This window comes from Epargyreus clarus, unplaced genomic scaffold (genome assembly GCF_041222505.1).
Source record: "Epargyreus clarus isolate Ecla_fem2 unplaced genomic scaffold, WU_Ecla_fem_2.2 ptg000021l, whole genome shotgun sequence".
In the NCBI taxonomy this organism is placed as follows: domain Eukaryota; kingdom Metazoa; phylum Arthropoda; class Insecta; order Lepidoptera; family Hesperiidae; genus Epargyreus; species Epargyreus clarus.
Window position 1 is genome coordinate 6,949,951 of NW_027332228.1, and position 23,924 is coordinate 6,973,874.

The 23,924-nt window shown below is 32.7% G+C and overlaps 4 protein-coding genes across 7 annotated transcripts; 2 read left to right on the plus strand and 2 right to left on the minus strand.

Moving 5' to 3' along the window:
* Positions 1–92: 92 nt before the first annotated feature.
* On the minus strand, positions 93–8,632 carry Sec63 (translocation protein Sec63). The gene is made up of 12 exons (XM_073084177.1): positions 8,416–8,632; positions 7,786–8,117; positions 7,066–7,236; positions 6,464–6,670; positions 5,959–6,187; positions 5,253–5,546; positions 4,710–4,836; positions 4,042–4,319; positions 3,259–3,461; positions 2,654–2,819; positions 1,737–1,858; positions 93–249 (listed from the first exon to the last, which is right to left on the minus strand). The coding sequence occupies exons 1-12, from the start codon at positions 8,537–8,539 to the stop codon at positions 199–201; spliced, it is 2,304 nt and encodes a 767-aa protein (XP_072940278.1). The 5' UTR covers positions 8,540–8,632; the 3' UTR covers positions 93–198.
* Positions 8,633–8,858: 226 nt separating this feature from the next.
* Positions 8,859–9,970, plus strand: MagR (Iron-sulfur cluster assembly 1 homolog MagR). Its single transcript, XM_073084178.1, has 3 exons — positions 8,859–9,018; positions 9,124–9,415; positions 9,781–9,970. Exons 2-3 carry the CDS (start codon positions 9,124–9,126, stop codon positions 9,882–9,884), a joined length of 396 nt encoding a protein of 131 aa, XP_072940279.1. The 5' UTR covers positions 8,859–9,018; the 3' UTR covers positions 9,885–9,970.
* Positions 9,971–11,673: 1,703 nt separating this feature from the next.
* Positions 11,674–12,379, minus strand: mRpL55 (mitochondrial ribosomal protein L55). Its single transcript, XM_073084179.1, has 2 exons — positions 12,081–12,379; positions 11,674–11,885 (listed from the first exon to the last, which is right to left on the minus strand). Exons 1-2 carry the CDS (start codon positions 12,273–12,275, stop codon positions 11,739–11,741), a joined length of 342 nt encoding a protein of 113 aa, XP_072940280.1. The 5' UTR covers positions 12,276–12,379; the 3' UTR covers positions 11,674–11,738.
* A 1,014-nt stretch (positions 12,380–13,393) lies between these two features.
* Positions 13,394–23,727, plus strand: Ctl1 (choline transporter-like protein 1). Of its 4 annotated transcripts, none has more exons than XM_073084101.1 (12): positions 13,394–13,637; positions 13,774–14,308; positions 14,672–14,841; positions 15,038–15,097; positions 15,382–15,549; positions 15,788–15,923; positions 16,352–16,499; positions 18,506–18,646; positions 19,022–19,184; positions 19,492–19,713; positions 20,028–20,192; positions 21,442–23,727. In XM_073084101.1, exons 1-11 carry the CDS (start codon positions 13,533–13,535, stop codon positions 20,187–20,189), a joined length of 2,010 nt encoding a protein of 669 aa, XP_072940202.1. In that variant the 5' UTR covers positions 13,394–13,532; the 3' UTR covers positions 20,190–20,192; positions 21,442–23,727. The 4 variants fall into 4 exon arrangements, with proteins under 4 accessions (XP_072940202.1, XP_072940204.1, XP_072940205.1 ...); XM_073084103.1 differs by having other exon boundaries at positions 20,028–20,182; XM_073084104.1 differs by having other exon boundaries at positions 16,364–16,499.
* The last annotated feature ends 197 nt before the right edge of the window (positions 23,728–23,924 follow it).

A 23,924-nucleotide genomic window follows, 5' to 3' on the forward strand; every position in this document is an offset into this window, starting at 1 on the left:
CGAACCCGTCGAGGTCAATATTTAAACGCCGAGTGACCGCCTTCGGTCCCTTTCAACGTTTAGCGGGGAAGAAGGAAAATAAAACGAGGAACTGAATATAAAAGATACTATATTCATCATCTCTCAAACCATACAACAACATATTCCACATACACCTCGTTATTAAAAACTCTATAAAAATAACTTATTTACCCACGGCTATTCCTCTTCGACCTCGTCGTCTGTTGTGAACTCGCTCTCGTTACCTCCCTGTACAACAAAAAATATATATAAGAGATAATAAGAGTAGGTAAAAGACATTTTCAGAGTAATATCAAATTTCCCTTAGTGTCACCTACAACTTTGCTAATATATAATTTTGTTGTCTGTTAAAAACAAGAACTCAACTTTTAAGTATTAAAGGTTTATTTTCCACTACTAAATAAAATATGTAAGTTAAGTTGTAAAATAAATGACATTTAGTCATATCATATTAAAAGAATCGACAGTGAAAGTTCATCACTGAGCTGAGTTCAATTAACGAATCTGTTATCTTATAGCTATAGATAAAGTTTAAGTATGTCAGTATAACATTTATTGGCATAAATCTGTTTACATTTTGTAACTTTTATTGTAATTGTATTTTAACTCGAATATTATTTTTAATAAGGGTAAATTTTTAATTGTTCTATAATTTGTTGTGATAAATATAATCGCACTGGATGGTCCAACGGCCTATATTCTCACGTCCGATGACGCAGCGCCAATGGAATGAAGGCTTCATAGATTTAGTAATTGTTTTTTGAGCAGAGCACGTTTCCAGGTAGACACTAAGACGAGGTGTTACTGGAATTATTATCTCAACTTATTTCCGGAAATATGCCTTTTGTTTTTAAGATAAAGATTGCTTTGTGTATACGAGGATAAAAGTTCTTACAAATGTTCGGGAATGCCCAAGTAACTTCTTGTTAAGGTATTTAGTATTCAAGGTCGAGCTAAAAAAAAAAGTTTTAGCGCCTTATAAAACATACCACTGACAATACAATCTTTAGATAAAGATTGTCTAATTTTGGACTTATTAAAATTTCCTTTAACACTGCTAAATTATGAAGCTGATATAGGTGAACTGGTGGTAACACCACACTAGAAGTACGAAATTATCACCTTTAAAAAAATATGCCACTAATTATCAAGTTATCAATTTCAACTTTATTTCCGAGTACAAGGTTACACATAATTTCTGCGCATTAGATTTTCTACGCGTAAACCAAACTACATATTCTTAAACTTTTTATAATCCATCTATGTATATTATTTTTGCCTACCAAAGATCAGAACATGACAATGTCTAGTAGGAACAAAATGTGATCTGTGATGGGAAAATTATTAAAAAAATTGATTATTAGAAGTGTGTGTGTAATTTATTATTGGTTCAGTATAATTTACTCAGCAGTGATAGTGGTTAGGAAACGCGGCCTCTCGATCCAAGGGTTCGAGGTTCAAATCCCAGGCACGCACCTCTGATTGTCAAATTTATGTGCGTATTAGAAATTAATTATCACTCGCTTAAACGGCGAAGGAAAACATCGTGAGGAAACCTGCATACCTGAGATTTATAAAAAAAAATCTCAAAGGTATGTGAAGTCTACCAATACGCACTTGGCCAGCGCGGTGGACTATGGCCTAATCCTTCTCATTCTGAGAGAAGATCCGTGCTTAGCAGTGGGGCAGTAATGGGTTGATGATGATGATGATACCTGGTCGTTATTATCGGTGTCGGAGTCACTGAGGTCCCACTGCGGGTGCTCCGCGGGCACGGCGGCGGCCTCCTTTACGTCCAGCTTCATGTCTTGCTGCTGGTCCATGCCGATGTACGAGTCTGAATGGAACAGTATCTATGTTAATTGGCATGATGACAAATTTTGAAAACCCCTTTTATAATGTACGTACATGTCTACTAATTCCAAAAATCGTATAATTTCTGCAATAAATTCAGTATTAACGAAAATAATAGCATATTTTTATACTTATTTTGAATTAAGCGCGAAATCGCTCGCGGGTGTCATGGCGTCCATTGGTGACGTCACATTAGAACATCCCATACAAAAGTTTAAGCAATTCAGTGACATACCCAAAAATGACGTCATTCGCGCCTTGATTAGCGTTTCAGACAAGATGGACAAAATACTGCAGACTTTATACTTTCATTTTATTGAAAATTTAATAATAAATCTTAAAGTTTTTTTAAACCGAGTCTTTTTTGAGAAACCTTTCAATATATTGTTTTTACTTAAATCATTTATTCTTTGATTTCATCAAGCCTATTCTAATATTATATTTGAATTGTTTGCCTTGTTTCCTTTTTTTATTCTAGAAATGAGACAGGCCGACTTTTAGATGAGCAAGCATACAAGCCACCCGATGTTGCCCTTACACATCTGTAATCAACTCCAAATAAGATAAGATTCCCACCTGAGATTAACGCAGATGTTCGATCCTAGGACTAAATTGGAAACGATTAGACGAATAGAAACTCGGTATTTTCGGTATTCACCACGACGTGTGTTCATTCTCCGCGGAGTGTGTTTTTAGCACACATTAAATAAGCGTGGATTATACAATCGTAGATATTGTTCGGCGAGTAACTCGGCGAATTGTTCACGTGTCCCGGTACCTGAGCGCAGGCAGCAGGCGAGCGTGTAGAGGCCGGGCCAGCGCGGCGCCGTGAAGCGCAGCTGCAGCTCGTGCGAGTCCACCAGCGCGGTCACGTGCGCCGGCGCCGTCAGCAGCGTGTGCGACTTGCGGTCGCAGATGTAGCACCACCAGAACTCTTGCTTCTCCTGTTATACATATTTGAGTTTTAAATACTAGTTTTATTTTTTTAATATAAATGGCTATGTTACATGTACTAATAGACCTAGACGTTGATGCTGCCAATATTATATTTTTAGCAAAGTAGCCTTACCGGCCATGGACATCTCCCCGCCAATCAACCCCGGATTATATTACATTTCTACCTAAGATTAGAAGCAAATGCGCTGCTAATAGAAGTTTGGCGCGGACTCTACCCCTGAAACCTAAGTTGGAACACCTCAAAGAAGTGCGCCACCCTTACCACGCCCATCTAAACAGATATTATTAGGCAGTGCTATTATTAGGCAGAAATAGAAATGGCGGTAGTGCCTTCGTAGTCGAACCACAAAAGGTTTCACTACTTTTAACACTCCTATTTCCTTCTCATAAAATGCAATCATCACAAATTTTATTATTAATTCTCACCAGCGGGAAATAGGGGCAGTGTACTGGGTGCGAGCTTTTCGAACGTCCCTCGAGGCGCTCTCTCTTCTGTATCCGCTTCTGGAACTTGTCCCACTGGTCGTCGTCGTCCTCCGCCGCGGACGACTTGTCGCGCGACTCGTCCTCCGACGCGGAGCTCGCGGAGCCGCACTCGTCGCCCGAGCTGCCCACGTCGGACGCATCGCCTGGAAATAGGAACAAATTGTAGCATTTCACAATATTTTTACACTTATTACTTACTTATGTGATTGTATTGTGAATGTCGAAGAACGTGGCCCAAGTAGGATTTTCCTTTGCTTTACTGTGAGCATAAGTGCGCGCTTTTGGCCAACTCGCTCTAGAATTTTGACATTGGTCACCTTCTGAGTCCAGCTTATAGACAGCAAGCGTCTGTATGTCCACATTTCGAAAGCCTCTATTCACTTAAGAAGTTCTTCTTTTATGGTCCAGGCCTCACATACGTACGATATAATGGGCCAGATGTAACAATGAAGCAAACGAGTTCGTAGCTTGATAAGCTACAGGGTGAATTTTTCAAACGGGCCTTCAGGGCCAAATCCGAAACTATAAGGATTAGCGAAAAATGCTGAAAGGAGTTACGAGGCCGATTTTGATAAAAACTAAAACTGCATCTGCATAGAAGCTAAAATTTCAAACGACTCTCAGCTATTAAAATTATTTAACAATAAATAATGTTGGAATAATTATTATAGTAATTTACATGTCCTTTCTATAATAAATCATAATAAAACCCTATGAACTTACCATCTTCATCATTCTTCTTCTTTGGTTCCTTACTTTTCTTAACATCATTAGCAGTATTTGCAGGCGCTGCAGCGGTTTGTGCCGCAGCGGTCTGTGCCGCTGCCGCCTGTGCGGCTTTAGCCTGCTGCTGCTTCACGGCAGGTTTCTTGGACTTCTTCGACACCTGCTTCCTGGCTTGCTTCATCCAAACCGGCCTCTTGAACACATCTTTCTTGTCGTTCTTTTCATTCTTGTCGTTTTCCCCCTTTTCAGCTGCATCGCCGCCTTCCACTTCTTCTCTACAAGAAAACATTGCAATCTATATGAATAAAAGTCAAAGTAGTAACAGACGAAATAATTGAATCGGTACTCAATAAAAACGCGTAGCTAATCAGATAGTATAGCACACTGTTTCTTATAATTTAGTCACGACTTCAAATTATTTCATGCAATAGAATAAATAAATCATCCTAACTCAAATTAATTATTTATTGGACACAGTTATTTACACAGATATTTTTTACATACTACAGTCCAGTGTGTTCTACCTGTATGAGGTTAGCAAAATCTATCTATCAACTATAAAATATTAAGGCAACTTGTAGTAATGAAACTCCACATAGAGACTTATAGCCTAAACAGGAGACTAAACTTAAAAAAATATGTAATTTATTATGTACAAGACTTACTTAATAGATTCCTTTTCTTTTATTGTAGTATCTCCAAATAGTTCCTTCATGTTAGTTCTTCTCAAAAATACAGTTACTGTAACTATAGCACCCGCTGTCACCACTGTCGAATTCTCGTCATCAATAACTGCAATTAAACAGGTAAATAAATATGTGTATTTATGAACTACCCTCCACAAATTACTAAATTAATCTACTTAATACTTATATAAATGTATATAACGTATAATATTAGTAGTCAAAAACAATTTGTAATTTCCGGAGACTTTAAATATTGCTGAAGTTGAGCATTTATTTGTTTTCTTAAAACTATATTAACAATAAAGGCCTGGCCAAACAGAACCCCACATGTCTAATTTGTTTGTAAGATCTGATGCAAGAAAATACTGTAAACACAACCATCATTTTTCAAAATAAACATGGAATATCATTTTTACATACTTACAATTTTAATTATAAATAAAATTAATAACTAAGTCGGCGTGACTTAGTTATTAATTTTATCACAAACAATAAAATAAAGTGATAAAATATTTTAATTACCTTCTGTATTGACTTGGAAATGTATGTATGGCATATTGCCTAATACTTTCATGACATCTTCATACTGTTGGTCATTGAGGAATCTGAGCACCTGCCTCCTCTCCTCCCCAGACAATTGAGCCAGCTGGAGCAAAGACTTGATGTGCTTCTTGCGATTTGTAAAATGTTTCAAATGATCTTCAGTAATGTATGGTAGCTGCAGAAGAGGCGATTTGTATTCCCATAGGCCTTGCACTATCATAGGGGACAGCTTCATACAGTTTTCAATTGTTTCTATTGTAGGTAATCTTGGAACTGTAAGTAGCAAAACAAGGATACCAATCACTTAGACATTATAATATTATTAAATATTTGTTAATTATTATACTAACTTTAATGGTTACTTGGTTATTAATAGTGGCATTTAAAATGACAAACTTCGTAAACTGAGACCCTTACACTTTACTATTTCAATATTCTTTTGGCATAACCGCATAACCAAATCATTTGAAAAAAAGCGAGAGCATACCAGGTTGCGATCCACCCTATGGTAAATGGCTATTGCTGCCCTTGGACATTTGTAATTACCTCTGATAAGATTAGACTCCTACATGAGGTAGGGTCTGGAGGTTACACCTGGGAGCTAAGTCGCAACGCCTTGCAAAAGTATATCTACAACCAGCCCAACAAAAACTTTACCCAACAAGTACCATCAAACGTATCTTACTTCGTCTAGCGTAAGCGAGCGCGATGAGTTGGTTGACACAGTTGACCATCTCAACAACGAGGTCAGGGCAGCGGGAGACCACATAGCGTCTATCACACTCCAGCGTGTGCTCGGGCAGGCGCATGCGAGACAGGTGCGCGTGGAGCAACGCCCGCGCCTTGATGCTGTACGGGCGACACAGCGGCTGCTCTTTGTTCTTCTCGCCGAGATTCGGTAGCTCACGTAACAACTGTCATTACAAGGAAAGACACTTTATTATACTCATTATTTGAAATCATTTATTGCATAATACTAAAAACTAAATATGGCTTTTGATACTACTTATGCAAAAAATATGCTATTATTTCGATTTCGGATTTAAATTACTCATATATAAAAATTTACGGATTATAACTCATAGTTGCTGTACCATCAAATCTTAAACCTATACTTAATTGTAAAGTCAGTTAGTGCAAGTGAATAAAATTTTGAAAATCTCAAAAAGAAAGGCCAAGGAGATACTCACCATAGGAACTTCTTCATTATCTGTAATTCTTTCTACAATTTCAGAGTTATGTCTTTTATCAAACTCACAAGATGCTGCAAGTATCATCAAGGCTCTCTTCAGAGGCATAGATGGTGTTTTGTGACAGAAATAAAAGTACATTTGTGTTGTATCTAGTAATACTTGTTCTCCTGAAAAACGAATTGAACGATACCACCAAGTACCCACCTGAAACAAAAAAACATATATTTTACTCATAGGCAACAAAAAACAGCTGTGACAATAGTTAAGAAACCATGTAAGGTTACATTTGAAATAAAGATAATGTATTCAAATTAATACAAAATCTTAAGTCTATAACACTACAGGTTGTTAAACAAAATGATGGTTGAAAAATTTATTTATTAACTTCAAAGAGTAACACTTAGATACTGGCAAATAATAATTACAAATTTTAGTTCCAAGAAACACAAAATTTAATACACTTTGCATAGATTATTTGGCACAGGCATAAGATTCTAGTGAATTATGTTGTTCCATAACTTTAATGATAAAAAAATAAACAAAGACTATGCCACTATTATAAACTTTCACTATAACCACTAAACATTAGTATTACTTACAGCAGTTGGTAGTGCAACCATGAACACTAATGCATACAATCCTAGCACCCACACACTGTTCTCTTTCTCCACAATCCAACTAGGCAGGGCAATACCAAAGCTCATAGCACCAGGGCCATCCGGATTGCCATATTTCTCCCAATTCCTTCTTGCTTCATCATCTGTAAGGGCCTGAAAGTAATCATACCAAATTCCAATGTTTAGGAAATATACTTGAAGTCAATAGTTTATTCATAACAAATATTACAATTAACATGGTTAACATAAGGATTTTTTCTTTAAATAAATTCACATTGCATTAATCTTCCACAATTACAGCTCATCTTTATTTTCTAATGCTCACTGCTCAGCATGAGCCTTTTCACCATAACTGAGAAGGCCTGGAGCAGATACTAATATAATGCTCCAAAAATATTAGTATATGGAAATTTAGGACAGTGATGGCCCGACTGAATCTAATTTTATCAAACCATTTGTAAAGAGTCTAAAGACAAAAACTATGTATATATGAGTAAGCTGCCAGCTTAATGCACTTTTCACATCACAAAACTTTAATGAACAAAAACAAAGTGCCTAGATTCTTTAAATTCTTATACAAAATATTTTAAACAAAATCATGAATATAGTATGTATTGTAGCTTTTCACCCAAATATAACAAGTTATAGCAAAGCTTCAATTATCTTATATTTTCATAATACTTATAATTGTTTGTTTATTACCTGATAAGCTTTGGTAAGTCTCATAAATGCTTTCTCATCACCAGTCTCCTTGTCAGGATGAAGTATCAATGATTGTTTACGGTAAGATTTCTTGATCTCTGCCTGAGTAGCTCCCGGGGGCAATCCAAGTATATCATAAGGATCAAAATTAGACATTTCATAATCAAACTGGGACACTTTCATAGCTAGGAATCCTAACAATACCCATCCTGATATTATTGCTAGCATAATAAATGCATTTTTTAAAGTTTTGTATGGCTGCGATTGTTCTATTATAACTCGCTTTTTCATACAATTTGGACAGTGACATGATTCTGCTAATTTTGCTGGATCTGTAAGTGAAAACAATAGAATTAACGAACACGCTACTAACTGGCTAAAGCGTAATATTACCATACGGCGGTAAATTATTTATTACTTACCGCCGTGTGCTATGACATCGACAAACTAATCAATTAGTCAACATAACTGTAAATTTGTACAGTGTCACCTTTCCATATTTCTATTCAAATTTCGCACTTTTAAAGTACAACCAATAATTATAATTTAAGCTACACCTTTTATATGACCTATACGGAGTCTATAAGGCATGAAAAGTATGTATTTCATTAGTAATTCAATAAATCTTACCTTCTTTTCTTTTCCTCGGCCAATAATAAAATGTAGCTGGAACTAATATTAAAGCTAGGAAGGAAAGAACAAAGTAAAAGAATGTAGATCCACTCTCATCGTACTCAAACTTTTGTCCACCCATTGCTATTAAATTTAATACATTATGTAGTTAAAAAATCATTAGAACACGAGTAGTGCCTCAGTTGCCTGACGTGTCATTCATTCTGTTCATATATATTTTTTAATAGATCATATGCTGCATAGTTGGGATTAAGCGTATTCAGACAAGTATATCAAAATATAGATTTATATATCAACAGTTTGATCTTACAGTGTGTTGTAGAATTATTTAATGGTTCACTCACAAAATCGAGAATCTATCGGATAAATAATATTTTAAAATTTTCGTGCCTTCAATGTTGGCGATCTACCTAAAAATCCTTTACTATCTGTAGTCGCGAAATTGTCACTGTCACAATTTTTCAGAACGTAATATCATTGACATTTAGTAAATTGACTGATGAAATTAAATATTTTTATGAAAACGTTCTTTCGTAATATAATTTAGGACTTTATGTCCTAGAAATTGCCAAAAAATAATAATAATCAGTAACTACACAGGCAAGTTTGATAACTGATCGGCTATCTAGTGAACAGTTTAAATATTTACCAAAATGTGTAAATTTTAGATCGTGAAATTCCATTATCATTTTTGTATAATTTTAGATGGCTACTAAAACAATTGCAAGTGCTACCGTTAGAGCGGTGAAGAAGCGCGTGCTGCCGTCAAGGGCTGCACTCGTTTTAACTCCTTCTGCAGTAAAGAAAGTAAAAGAAATTATGGCAAAAGATGAAGCTCAAGGATTTATTGGCTTGAAAGTTGGGGTTCGACAGAGAGGCTGCAATGGTCTTTCGTACACATTAGACTATGCTAAAGATAAAGGCAAATTAGATGAGGAAGTGAAACAAGATGGGGTTACCATAATAATCGACAAGAAAGCTCAGTTAACATTATTAGGTTTGTATCAATAACATATAGCTTTGACCACTTCAAGGACATTACCTTTTTTTGGTAGAGATTTAAGCAGCAGCTTATGAGAAGCCTGAGATATTTAGATAAAGTAATTAAACTTAATCTTCATGAATAGTACCACTTCTGAAACCAACCTCATCTACAACACTATTTCCATTTAGACTTTGTTATAAATATCCATGATAGTAACCAATACCATGACATGGATTGCATGCTCATTTGTACTTCAATTTCACAAAAACAATGTAAGCTCAATTTAATAAGATTACTTATTTATGTATAAGACATTCAATATAACCTTAATAATTTATTACTTTTAACAAAGATTTCAACCATTTATATTTTTTTAGGAACTGAAATGGACTTCGTTGAAGATAAACTGTCAGCTGAGTTTGTTTTTAATAATCCAAACATCAAGGGAACATGTGGTTGTGGAGAATCATTCAGCATATAAGAAATTAATTAAAAAAAATATCTCAACTTTAGCTTTTGCGTAAGCTTCATAAATAATGATTATAGTTTAATTAGGAACTTGTTGTCTAGGACAGGGGTTCCCAAAGTGTGCGCCGCGGCGCCCTGGTGCGCCGTAGAAAGTAAAGAGGGGCGCCGTGAGTCGATCCTCTAATCATTGGACACCACAAATATTGGTGTTTTGGTCATCGATTCAAAATGAATATCCAAATTTAACATCCAAAGCATTAAAAAATTTCATTCCGTTGGCAACATCATATCTATGTGAAGCTGGGTTTTCAGGTGTAGCTGTTATAAAGAACAAATATCGGATCAATGTGGAGCAAGAAATGAGAGTAGCAGTATCAAGTGATATTCCCCGCTTTGAAAAACTGCGCGGAGATCACTTAGCTCACCCTTCACATTGATTTGACAGAATAAATATCGTATTTTATTTTTGTTATCCTCAAGTCTTTCTTGTTGTTTTCCGTTTAAATTATTTTAATATCGTATTGTACAATTTCATATTTGGTGTTTTAAATTTCGTTTCGATCAACCTAAGGTAACTACTATTATTGTAGTTACCTATTTCTTTCGACTGTCTTCTTCAAATAGTTAGCTAGGGCAGGGCACAGGGCGCCGTGAAAGAATATTAAACTTGTAACTGCGCCGCGGGTTACAAAAGATTGGGAACCCCTGGTCTAGGATAATGTTTTGGGGGAATTATTGTTGGAAGATGATAAAGTTTAGGCAATGTTACTAGTATTTCCTTCATCATACAGGCAGCTGGGATACAGATCCACGGATCTTGCAAAACCATGCCTATTCATGCTAAAGCTAAAACAAAACTATAGCATGCTTCCCCAGTGGCTACATTTTTCAAAATTAAAACATATTGTATATAGATGTCATTATATTTTGTACTATAATATGTAGTGTTATTTTATTTGTATAGGTAGTTATAGTTTTATCTTAAGTTCTATTTTCATTAAAGCTTATATTTTGTGACAGATCAAAGGATGACTTATTTTTATGTATAATGAATCTCTTAATATCTTTAATCCCTTTCACACAAAATAACCACACCATAGAGCAGTGATAAGATGTTGGCAAGCAACTGTTATTTTGATGACAAAATGTTTATTTAAACAAAACATAATTATAGTTCAAAAACTAAAAAGCACACTAAAATTGCACAACAATAATTGTTTATCCTAATTCCTGAATTCCTGACAATCCTGATGAGGTAAATGGGATAAAATTAATTAAATAGTGTATTGTCATTGTCTCTTGATAATTTTAAATTAATCGGACCATTCAAAGTGGGTAAAAATCGAGTTCAAAGATTCAGTTACATACATACATACAGGTCAAGCTAATAAAAGCATGGTAATGGCTAATGATGCATTTTCTAAAAAATTGTATCTGTCCAAATAGTTCTTGTGGTGGGGTTGTAGTATTTGTGTACAGACACAAACTGTGCTTTCACATTCAAAAGCATGTGCAGTTTTTCCAATATAAGCAGATTAGTCAATTTATACAGTAATTATAAAGTAACAATGGTCTATGGCTAATCACCCAGGGAGATAGCTGGTATACGGCAGTGCTTTTTGAATCTTTAGCTACCCTTGACAACATTTTTATCAGGAAAAATAAACTAATATTACTACCACTAAAATTAATAGACAGTAAGTAATATACAATTGCATAAAAATTACTTGGAAGATACTCTTCTTATTTCACAAAAAGTTGAATGTTTATAGACATCAAGACGTTCATATAAAAACACATCATTTTGGAATCCAAGATTTTTATAATTTCTTATCTACATAACCTAAATATTATATAATAGACAGGCCTACTTTTTCTTAAGGTATTTTAAATACTTCTTAGCATTATAATTATCTTCAACAGATTCAACAACTTTCACTTTTCTCTTGGGCTTTCGTTTCTCCAATCTCATTTTTCTTTCTTCTTCAGATAATTGTGAGAGATCCAAAGGTAACTGTAACATAATTAGAAAAGGTCTGAGACGAAAATTTCTGAATTTACAATATTTATGCACCAAAGCTTTACTAATTAATATATATTAATAAGTACGGAATAAATATAAAACATTTGTTTTCCTTTTTAACCTCTCATTTTTTAGCCCTATCTCCTTATAATAATCCATATAAATTGTTTGGAAATAATGACATACCCTTATTATTTTCCTAGGTTCGTGATATTTGATATTGATTGAAGCTCCATCTGCTAAAACTATTCTGGTAGGATACGTTCTTGCATAAATTTCGCGATGTATTTTTGTTATACTCGCAATATTATTATTTAAATTTCTACTGATTATATGTCCAAATAATTCGTTTTTGCATTTCAACAGCTGCTTCAAAAACATTTTTTAAAGATTTATCTTATTACTATTTAATATTTATATTTATTTTAACCCCCAATCACTAAGGTCTTATATTTATCGGATAGTGACCGAAACAGATGACAGATCAGAAATGACAGCATGACAGCAAGACTATGCGCATAAACTACAGAAATAAAGTGAATTATTTTTTATACAGAGATATTAATGCACTGCAGAACAGAAGTATAGAATTTTTTTATAATAATGTGTGTAGAAGTTCAGATTGTTCAGAAATATTCAGATTACACCTAAGGATGTGAGATTAATGGAAAAGAACCGATTAAATAAAAATCGATGTTTCTTTATTAAAAAATTAATCCATTTTTCAAAAATGATTTTCTTAAAAAAACATCGTTTTTTGTATTATTAAAAGGTATATGCTTTTCATATTTCAATAATAAACATAAAAATGAAATAAAATTATACGATTAAAAAAATAACAAATTAGAAACTATAAATCAAATGTCCTTTTAAAATTTCAAGGTAAGTAGTTAAGAAACCAAAAAACATTATTGATACAAAATTAAGTACCATTAAACTTATTTTTTTTATTATAATAAAAACTAAATGATAGGCATCCCAACAAAATCACAAACGTATTTTCTAAAAAACTAAAATATAAATCTAAATATAAAACAGACACAAACATAAACAAAACGACCATGTTGTCTCAAAAACTAAACTAAAATACAAATGTTTCGTTAATCTTCAAGTTTAAACAATAAAATAATAATTACGTGTAAAAATAGGCCTATTAAATTCTGACCACTCTATTATACGCATGAACTTTAATCGAGATTTTTCATTCAACGCATAGATGGCCCTATTTATAAAATTGAAATTTACAGCAAGATTTTTTCATCCGTCGCATAGATACGAGCTACATAGGTTACTATACTCTTTGGATACGAGCTACATAGGTTACTATACTCTTTGGATACGAGCTTTATATTTTGTTTTCTGAAAATCTGAAATTCTGTTTCGAAAAATCGATTTAAACACATATTTTATATAATCGATTTATTAAACATCGATTAATGTTAATATAAAAAACGATTATTTTTTAACATCCCTAATTACACCTGTTCCGAGGAATACACACACAAAATAAACATTATGTTGGCAATACTGGAATGTGGGCGTCAAAACATTATATTGGGAAGGAAAGATGAGATAATCCGCCGCACCTTTCCACAAATTTATTCGATCGATAGCTGTAAGTGTAACAAAACATAAACAATGGGGTGTACACAAAGTGAAATATCTCCGCAAAATGAAACTCCACGTAAAGGGTGTACAGATGTTCTGTGGCTGGTTATCTATATTATTTTTTGGATCTTGATGGTATGTGTTCATGTTTTTATTTTTAAAACTTTACTGTTTTATTTATGTTTTATATTATATTAACTATCAATCTTCTTTGCTGAAGAAAGTAAAATATTTTTTGTCGAGTGCTCTAAATTCAAGATTTATTTCCCAGATAATAGTTGCTGCAATATCTTTCGTGTATGGTAATCCATTGAGACTAATAAATGGATACGACTCGTTCGGGAATACATGCGGAGTGAAAAGTAATCAAAAACTCATAAACTTCCCACTGGCTGGCATCAGTACCGCAGATAAAAGTTATCTATTCTTCATGGATGTGAAAGAACTTCGTCGTTCACTCAAAATATGCGTGAAACAATGTCCAAACAAAAATATGGAATCTCTAGCTGATATACAAAACTTTTATCGAGAGACTGGTTCGAATCTTTGTAGATATGATATTAATCTGAATAATGTAACAAGTACTAAAGATCTCCACAATTACATTGGTCCATGCCCCACTCTTCCTGTCCACGATAGCTTCCCCCTTCTTAACAGGTGCTTCCCCAAGAAAGCCAAGGATCTCGCACAGAAAGTATTTACAGATTTCTATGACTTGTTGAATAGTTGGGATACTATAGAGCAGATGCTATCTGATATATATTCGTCTTGGAAAGAAATGATTATTTGTGTTATTATAGCTTTTAGTGAGTATTTAACTTCATTACTATTTTATTTATGAATTACTTATAATTTCAATATCATTTTGAGGTAATTACTAATTAGATATAATTTATTTTTAAATTAAAGCAGTAGCAAACACCTGGTAGGTGGTTATTACCTCCCACAGACATTTGTAATCAACATCAGATAGGATTGAATTTCTACCTGAGGTCAGTAACTGACCTTGAGAACTAAGTAGGTTCCCCTTAGATATGTGTATCGCCCTTACAACACCTTTTAAACCAAAACATAGCATAATGATAATACTATTCCTGCTAATGTTTTGAGGGTTTGTTGACAAGAAAGATGTTAGAAATACTTAGAAAACAATAATAAATCTCTTTCAGTTTGTTCATTGATCATGGTGTCTATCCTGCATTTGCTGGCTACTCTAGTTTCATGGATATTCATGATCATTGTATCAATTGCCAGTGTCGCTGGTACTGCTCTGTTATGGTATACATACCATGAGTTGAGGACTAAACAGAAAGACTTCTCAGATACTGTATTTTTGGCTGTAAGTACATACCATATTACTTCAAAATGTCACAACAACTGCATAAAATTGTATACGATCAACTATATAATTGTATATCATTGTTATGTTCTGTTGAAGTGTGCAATAAAGAATATCTATCTATCTATCTAAAATTGTATATGATATATGGTATATGGTCTGTTTGATTTTTTTTAATATGTCTGTATTGTTACAGGAATCTCTGAAAAATGAAAAAGCATTTTTGTGGTATTCAATTATTGCTACAATCATAACTGTAAGTATTATCATTAAGAAAATTACATTGTAGATCTATTTTTGCATGAATTAAGTAATAACAAATTGCAGGCAATTATTGCAAGGTTAAGAGTTTATCATCTCTACTTACAAATTACTACTACTTACTGTACTGATTACGTTATCCATTTATATCTATTTCTATATAAATAAATATATATCATGAATTATATAATAAAAAATAAAATTGGTTATGTACATTTGCAATGTACTGTATTAATTAAAATTTAGAAGTAATATTGTAAAATTGAAAAAATGTTTCAGGTAATCTTACTTCTATTAGTTTGGGTGATGCGTTCAAGAGTATCGTTTTTGGCAGCTTTATTTAAGGAAACAGCACATTGCCTGGGCTCTATTCCAGCTCTCTTCCTACAACCCATTATAACATTTCTCTTCCTGATATTATTCTTCACATTTTGGTCATTTGTGGTGGTAAGAATTCAAGTATTTATATAAGACACAATCAAATTAAGGAGTTATCTAAAAGTAATACTACACATAGTTTTTACGAAGTCTAATATTATTACATTCCTTATTTAATACTGAAATATTAGTCATGTTCATATTATATGTAGTTTTACAGTTAGCAAGTCTAATTTCAACACAACTGATTACATTTTTTATACTTGCACTTTATTTACATTTTTTTCTTTATTTTATAATATTTCAGGTTTGTCTAGCTACTGCTAACTATCCAGGTATACCATACAAAACGAACTTTTTTATAAATGGCACACCTTTGCCTGATCACATGGACAATGCTGCAGTCAATGCCCAAAATTTCAACAAAAGTGCCAGTTTAAAAAGTAAGTTATTAGAAATTAAAAAAAAATGTTTTACAGATTTTCTATTTTTCTATGATTTGCCTCTTGTTTAAGAATCTATATACATACTAGTTACCCCTGAATACATCTCATTTAAATTATCTGGATAATCAGACTGAATGAACAAATTTTGTCAAATGAATGAATGATTTTTTTGTACCATGCATATTAGCATAATTATGAACTTAATAACAGGATGTTATTTTTCATTTTTCAAGATAATAAGAAGACTTACAATTTACATCTCTCAAATACATATTTAAATGGTTTCAATGTTTTTCTTAGATATAACTATATTACTTTTTATCAAAAAAAATATTGCTTGAAACACATATTTTTTTAGAAGGGCCTAGTGTATTTTTTTATTTGCGTTATTTTTATTTCTTAAATATAAATGTTTATTGACCTAGGCTATGTCCTAGATCCCATAGAGTTCGACCCGATGTGGGTGAAGAGTATGTGGTGGATGTGCCTCATTTGCCTGGTGTGGGGTAGCGAGTTCATTCTCGGGTGCCAGCAGATGACTATCGCCGGCGCTGTGTCGCATTGGTATTTCAGGTATGTTTCTCTTTTCCCTGTATAATAAAGTCTATATATAAATGGGCAGAGACAAAACTGCAGTAGCAGTTCTTACCTATATTTTAAAAATTATATATACCTAAATAGGCAAAGATAAAACAGTGCAGTACCTCTGTCTTTTTGTCTGCCAACCAATTTTTTTTTGCCTTAGTGTTGTCACTAAAAATAATGGAAAAATTATAGATTATGGTAGAATTAAGTGAAAACTGATTGAATTAGGTCATCCGTTTTCGATTTGAATTAATTACATCTGTGCGGAAACATGTGTGTGGGAAGCAAGTTAATGAATACTAAGTATGTCAATAAGTAAATGCTTACATATCAAAAGAATTTGAGTACATCTTAATGCCTAATGCAGGGGTTCCCAATCTTTTGTAACGCGGGGCGCAGTTACAAGTTCGATATTTTTTTACGGCGCCCTGTTCTAGCTAACTATTAGAAGAAGACAGTCGAAAGAAATAGGTACCCACAATAATAGTAGTTACGTTAGGTTGATCGAAACGAAAATTTAAACACCACAGTATAAAATTGTACCATACTTATGTTATTATAAAAGACTTTAAACGGAAAACAACAAGAAATACTTGAGAAAAAACAAAAATTAAATACGATAATTAATCAGTCAAATCAATGTGAATTAATACGCATTGGCGTTTTGATTCACATTGATTTTATTTTATATTCAAATATTGATTTGTGGTGTACAATAATTAGAGGATCGACTCACGGCGCACCTCTTTACTTTCTACGGCGCACCAGGGCGCCGCGGCGCACACTTTGGGAACCCCTGGCCTAATGTTAAGTAGGCAGCTATGCAAGCTATAGCTTATTTACATTTCAAACAAGCATATCTTTGTCTAGTCTTAATCAGTTTCATACAAAAATTTAGAATGCTTCATACACTAAAATGTATTGAGTGTTGTATCATTACTTCTTGAGCCAAAATACTTTTCTGTAATAACATTAGGCTTAAAGGTGTTCTAATTATAATATATAAAAATGTGCATTTAATTAAAAACTTATCATTATCAAATGTCAGCTACTAAAAATAAAAATTACGTGTGAATACATACGCATACACTGACATTTCATTACTTATTGCAGAACTAAAATAGAAATGAACAGAATGAATCAACTAATGACTGTCATTGTATAAGGTAACATGACTCAGTACTGTGGTTTGTTAGCTATTATTTTGTAGAGCAAGGACTATAACGTAGGCGATTCCTAGAATGTCTACTTTTGTTGTTTGTATGTAGTTTTAACAATATTAACGTATAAAATAACTTATTAAAGAATCCACTTCCATTAGATATTTTTCTAATTTTATTGTTAATTTTAGTATCTACTTTATTGTCAGTAATTGTTAGTAAAACAAAATAATATAGAATTTACTAATTAAATACTACTTAATAATAATACTATTAATAATATAATTAAATTAATTAATACGATAGAAGTAATACAATCAAAGATGTAATCACTAACAACTTATTTAGTTAACTATCTTAACTGTTACCAAACCATATTAATAAATTACTTACTTTCGTCAGTCACGGCAAAGTATTTGTTCGATCAGTATAACGTCAAGAACTTATATTTGAAAAATGCCAACCTCACCTCAAGTATGCCTCCAAAACAGTATCTGCTGCTTAATGTATAATGTATATAAACAGCTAATGTTCTAATATTGAACCTAAGGCTCATATCCTGATAAGGCTCATATCCTGACGTAATTTACATTACAGTAAATTACGTCGGTAGTTTGGTATTTTTCAAGTAAATATTATCAAAACATTAATAATAGCAATGAAATAATTATGCACTTCTCTTTAATAGTATTGTAGTAGTATAGTGTATTGTTAGTATTCCAAGCTGGTGTACATACATATGTGGTGATAATGATAATATATATGTGTGTATTAGGTTAGCTTCACTGACAAAAATATAGCTTTTATTTTTTTCTATTCGTTTATATGTTTTAGAGGTCCTCACGCAAACTCCTCTCCTGTGCTATATTCGATCGGGAAGCTCTTAAAGTATCACCTGGGATCTGTCGCGAAAGGCTCCTTCCTGATAACGCTATTTAAAATCCCGAGACTGATTCTTACGTATCTCCATGCTAAGTAAGTATATAATTGTCTTAATGCTCATTATGCATTGTATTATAAAATTTGTGTCTTTAGTCCACTAATACTTGGATTGATCAAATGAAGGTCAAATGCTACTCCAAATAAAGATATTTCTGATATAAATGCACATCTAAAATGACATCTTTGCTTGGATTTGTTGCCTTGATAAAATAAGTAAACTTGGTAAATTGTCTGATTTTCATATCTGATTGTATGTACGCTTTGTTGTATCTTAAAGATAACATCCATAATACCTATCTCACTTATAAAATATATAAATAAATATTTTTGTTTTCTTAAATTGATAATTAAAATTAGTTTCAAGAATTGTGTGCTCCTATCATATTGAATTATTTTGATCATATCCAGATTATCTACGAGGGCGGAGAAAGGTTCGGATTGCGCCAAGTGCGCCCTCAAGTGCGGTATCTGCTGCTTCTACTGCCTCGAAAAGTTTATCCGGTACTTGAATCACAACGCCTACACCATCATCACCATCGAGAGATGCCACTTTTGCAAGGCAGCGGGAAAGGTATGCGTAAAATATATGTTATATTAATGTGATTTTGACCTATTTTAAGCTTAAGTAATACTTTCACTATACACATAGTGCTGCTATGTTCCATTTTAAAAATGGGTTTACGCTAACATTTGCTTTCACTACAGGATTTGTTATCAGCTTGTAAGGGGTTCTTTACACATGTACTCGAATTTTATTTTATATGGACTAAATGCTTCCTATATTATCCCACGCCATAGTGTTTGCACAAAAGCAAAACACTATGGCGTGTACACATTTGTACATACTACATGTATGTATGTAAAAAAATATTTCGCAGGCATTCAGCACGATAGTAAACAACGCGCTCCAAGTGGCGACCATCAACAGCGTGGGCGACTTCATCCTGTTCCTGGGCAAGTGCATCGTGACGGCGCTCACCGGCATAGTGGGGCTGCTGTTGCTCAAACGGAACCCAGACTTGCACTTCTTTGCCGCGCCAACACTCGTCATATGCGTTTTCTCGTTCTTTATAGCGCACTGTATACTCTCTCTGTACGAGGTGAGTGTAATTTTTAATCCGAGGCGTATAAATGGGCAATATGAGAAAAGTCAAAGTTGTCAAAGTACCTGGTTATTACGAGAAAAGTTTTTAAATTAAACCTGTTAAAAACAGCTTATTGGTCAGAAATACATCAAATATAAATAAAATGTATAAGCATTTTAGGTGTTGCTATACATGAGTGCTCAACCATAAATAGCAGAGCCTAAAACTATAATATCTCTTGTAAAGAAAATCTGTACCTACATTATGACATTTAAATCATGTAACATATTTCTTGGAAATAATTATTATTTTTGTTAATGTTTCTACAGATGGTGGTCGACTCGTTGTTCCTGTGCGTGTGTGAGGACCGAAATATGAACAGCTCCGATGGCAAGTGGAAGAATTCTCGTCTAGCGGAGTTGGGAGGGCACCGGTCTGACAAGACGGAGCCAGATGGAGCAGAGTTACAGGATCTGCAAGAAAAGTACTGATTCGTGAGTCTGCATGTTATGTCGTGCTGTAACCTTTGGTGTCTGGGATAAAGAAAAAACTAATGAGTAGATACGAAACAATCATATACACATTGATATTGAAAGAATTTAAAGAGTTGCTTATAGTTATGAAGTTATACATTGTTTTGTGGGATTTTGTAGTAGATATAATGGGTTTGAAATATCTATGTAATTATTGTGAATTAATACTTTGTAATGCGGTGCTTAATTTTTAATGGGTGCTCATTTGGTTCTATACTGCATGGTTCGCTACCAAGGAATATAAGTCCCTTGTGAACTATGATGGCTTGGTGGGTATAACTTCACTTGGTCTGAGATCCCATGCATGTTGATGTTGTATTGCTTATTGTTGTGTAAATGTGATATTTTTTGCATATTTTGTGTGTTTAAAAAATAACATTTTTCTCTTATTAATAATGTGGAATTCTATAATTACAATAGTATTCACAGTAATAAATCTATTATCTTCCGTATATTGTATTTGAATTGTAATACAAAAAAAGTTCTAGTTAACGCAATTATTATTCATGTTATATAAAGAAAGAGATATATTACAGTATTGATACAATGTTGTTATATAGTGTTATATTATTTTATTAGAACATATATATATGCATATTTATGATGCATTGATTATAAATGTAATAAACTATGTTTCAATTAAAATATATATTTCAATAAGAAATTATATTCACGACATTGCGCCTATCTAATTCCGTAATAATATGCGTTTGTAAAATTCTATATTGTAGCGTTAAAAATATCTTTCAAGTAAATAATTTTTAAATTTATTCCTTTTCTTGATTTTTTTTTTAATAAGTAAATATGAAAGGTCGAAGCTCGAAGGTGGTAGAACCCTTTGTGGTTCGACTCCGGCGGCACCACCGCCACACCTATTTCTACCTAATAACAGCAGTGTTAGGCGCAGCTGTGTTCCGGTTTGAAGGGTGTGGTAAGGGAGATAGACTTTTCCGAGGCGTTCCAGCTTAGTCCTCAGGGGTAGCGGCGCATCTGTGGCCGACCTCAGGTAGGAATATCTAATCCTATCTGGGGTTGATTTCAGATGTCCATGGGCGGCAGTAGTCACTTACCATCAGGTGGACTGCATGCTCGTCTGCTACTCTCATATTATAAAAAAAAAAAAAAAAAAAAAATGAAACTTGTCAGGCGCAGCGACAATTACTGTATTTGAAATCGATTATAATAAGTACTCATATCTATTGTGTTACAGGTGAGAAAAACGTGTGGCCTTTTAATGTAAGCATAATCAAGTATCGAGCTACGTTTTTAATATGAATGTTGTAGATTTTATTGCATTTTACATATAGTAATTTTTTAAACCTTGCAGCTGCATTTTATATAACAATTAAGATTTACTAAGACTTTAAAAAGTTATATTTTATCAAAATAATATAATAGTTGCTAGTCCAGTGTTACAAACTATGTTATATTGTACTAAAGTTAAAGTAAATTAAAAATATTCCATAATTCTACATACTTCCATGATCTGAAAATGAAATGATCTGTATTATATTTGACCTTAAATTATTCATATCAAAGGGATGGACCTTCAAAATAAATATACATACAAGTTTTTTCTTTGAGATAATAAGTAACAGTAGTTTTAAGTATTTTTAGATTTTTTTTTTAAATTTACAAAACATGTTTTATGTTTAATTTTACAGTTTTCTTTTTTTATGATGTATTAATTTATGTTTACATTGAAAAAGTATTCTATTCTACTATTTTAAATAATTGCGAGTTGTGTATTTGATTACGTTGAAATTATTTTATTATTGCTCTTTTAGAGAAAAGTGGAACTGTTGAAAATATTTCAGAAATAAAAAAGCGTATTTGTACTTATGTACACATGTAAGAAGTTATACTTTTTTGGCGTATTAGTTAAAATATAAATAAAAAAGAATTCATGTGTCTGTATAAGCTATTGCAAAACAAAAAATAAATTACCTCAAAATAAAATATTAAAAATTATCCAGTAACTTTTAGGATATAAGTTACTTTACTAGCCAACTTTACGACGTCGATTTTTGATGTCGGTGTTGTAAAATTCACTCATCGTTTATCACAAACGCGCAAAAGGAGTATAACTTCAAAAATTCCACTACTTTGCTCATGTGCATCTTGTGACTAGTAATAACTAAGAACCGTCCACCTTTAGTATTTTAATTATGAACTACGGTTTTCTCCTCCAATCTAAGAAATAATATACAATGTCTTCTCATGGCTTCCTTTAAAGTTAGTTATTTTTGTTTTAGGAATGTAAGAGTGCAAACATATGCATTATTCATTATTATTATGGACTTTACTAGGGTGTTTTGTACGTACACTTTGACATTGTTGTATCATTATTTATATCATGCACTGTAGGTATTGTGTATTTTGATAAGAATCTCTGTTAATTATGATGTTCTGTTTTTTACACTTTTATTGTTAAAAATAATATAAATAATCTGTGGCTTTAGTAACATGATAGATCCATATCCTAACAGTATTTAAAATTTAGAGGCTTTCATAAATGGATTATGTTAAGTGTTTCATAATTTATGTGTACCTTACAAATAATATATTTATCTGAAAGTTCGTAAATAAAGTACCAATATTTTATATCCCAGTAAATTATAACATCGATTAACATTTAGTGACCGACAAATATTGTAAACATAAGTTATTTATTTTAAATTTAGATAATTGCTGTATGGAATTTAAAGAGTAGCTGAATGGACATTTTGGCATTCCATGTTTCTTATTTTATTGCATTAATATTTTATCATAAAAACAATTAAAATATTATTACAAGATCACATATCCACATATTTATCACAGTGTCGATCTCAAAAAATGTAACTTTAAAATTTTTAATTACGAGATTCAGACATAAATGTCTTTTTAAGGCGTCCTTTTGTGCTCTTTCATTCAGATGAATATCTATGGTTTCTCTTACCGCTTTTAACACTTTATAAACAGTCACAATATTTTGTACCTTTTTATTTACAAATTGTAATTAACACGATGAAAGATAAAATAATTGTGCAAAGATTGTTCAATAATTTTTCTTAGAATCCTATTGGGATGCCCTAAATATTATTTATAACAGTTATTTAATAAAGGTAATGTAAAACCAGCTGCTGCAGCAACTTTTATGCGGAATACTACAATGTGTGTCACATGGATCCGGATCTAAGTGACTGTCCGAGTATATGAAGTAAACATTTCCGTCTAAGCGCGTGTATGAATGCAGAATTCAATACCAACAATTTTATGAGGTTGATGTGCAGCAGTATAGACTAAAGCCATAATTATGTTAATATCAATCTGATTATGAAACTCACTTTGGAAATTCAATAATTACTATTAGTCTAAGACGTTGTTTAGATGTGAAATGAAATGAAATGAAAAACCAGTTAAAATAATTTTTACTATGATGATATTTTATATTTAAATTTCGTGTGTATTCACTTTGAAATTTGAATAAACTATTTGTATAACTTATTTCAAATGTCTAGTGTTTTTATTTTGATCCTAAATCAGTTTTCAACAGTAAGAAAAACAAACAACTGCGCGATAGAGGCTTTCCAACTGTAAAGGTTTTTGGTTTGAAATATTGGAATACCTACACCTTATAATTTTGAATCTGAAAAGGTAGTGGTAGACTAATAAAGGTCGTCGGAGACTCGGGGCGAAAAGTTCAATAGA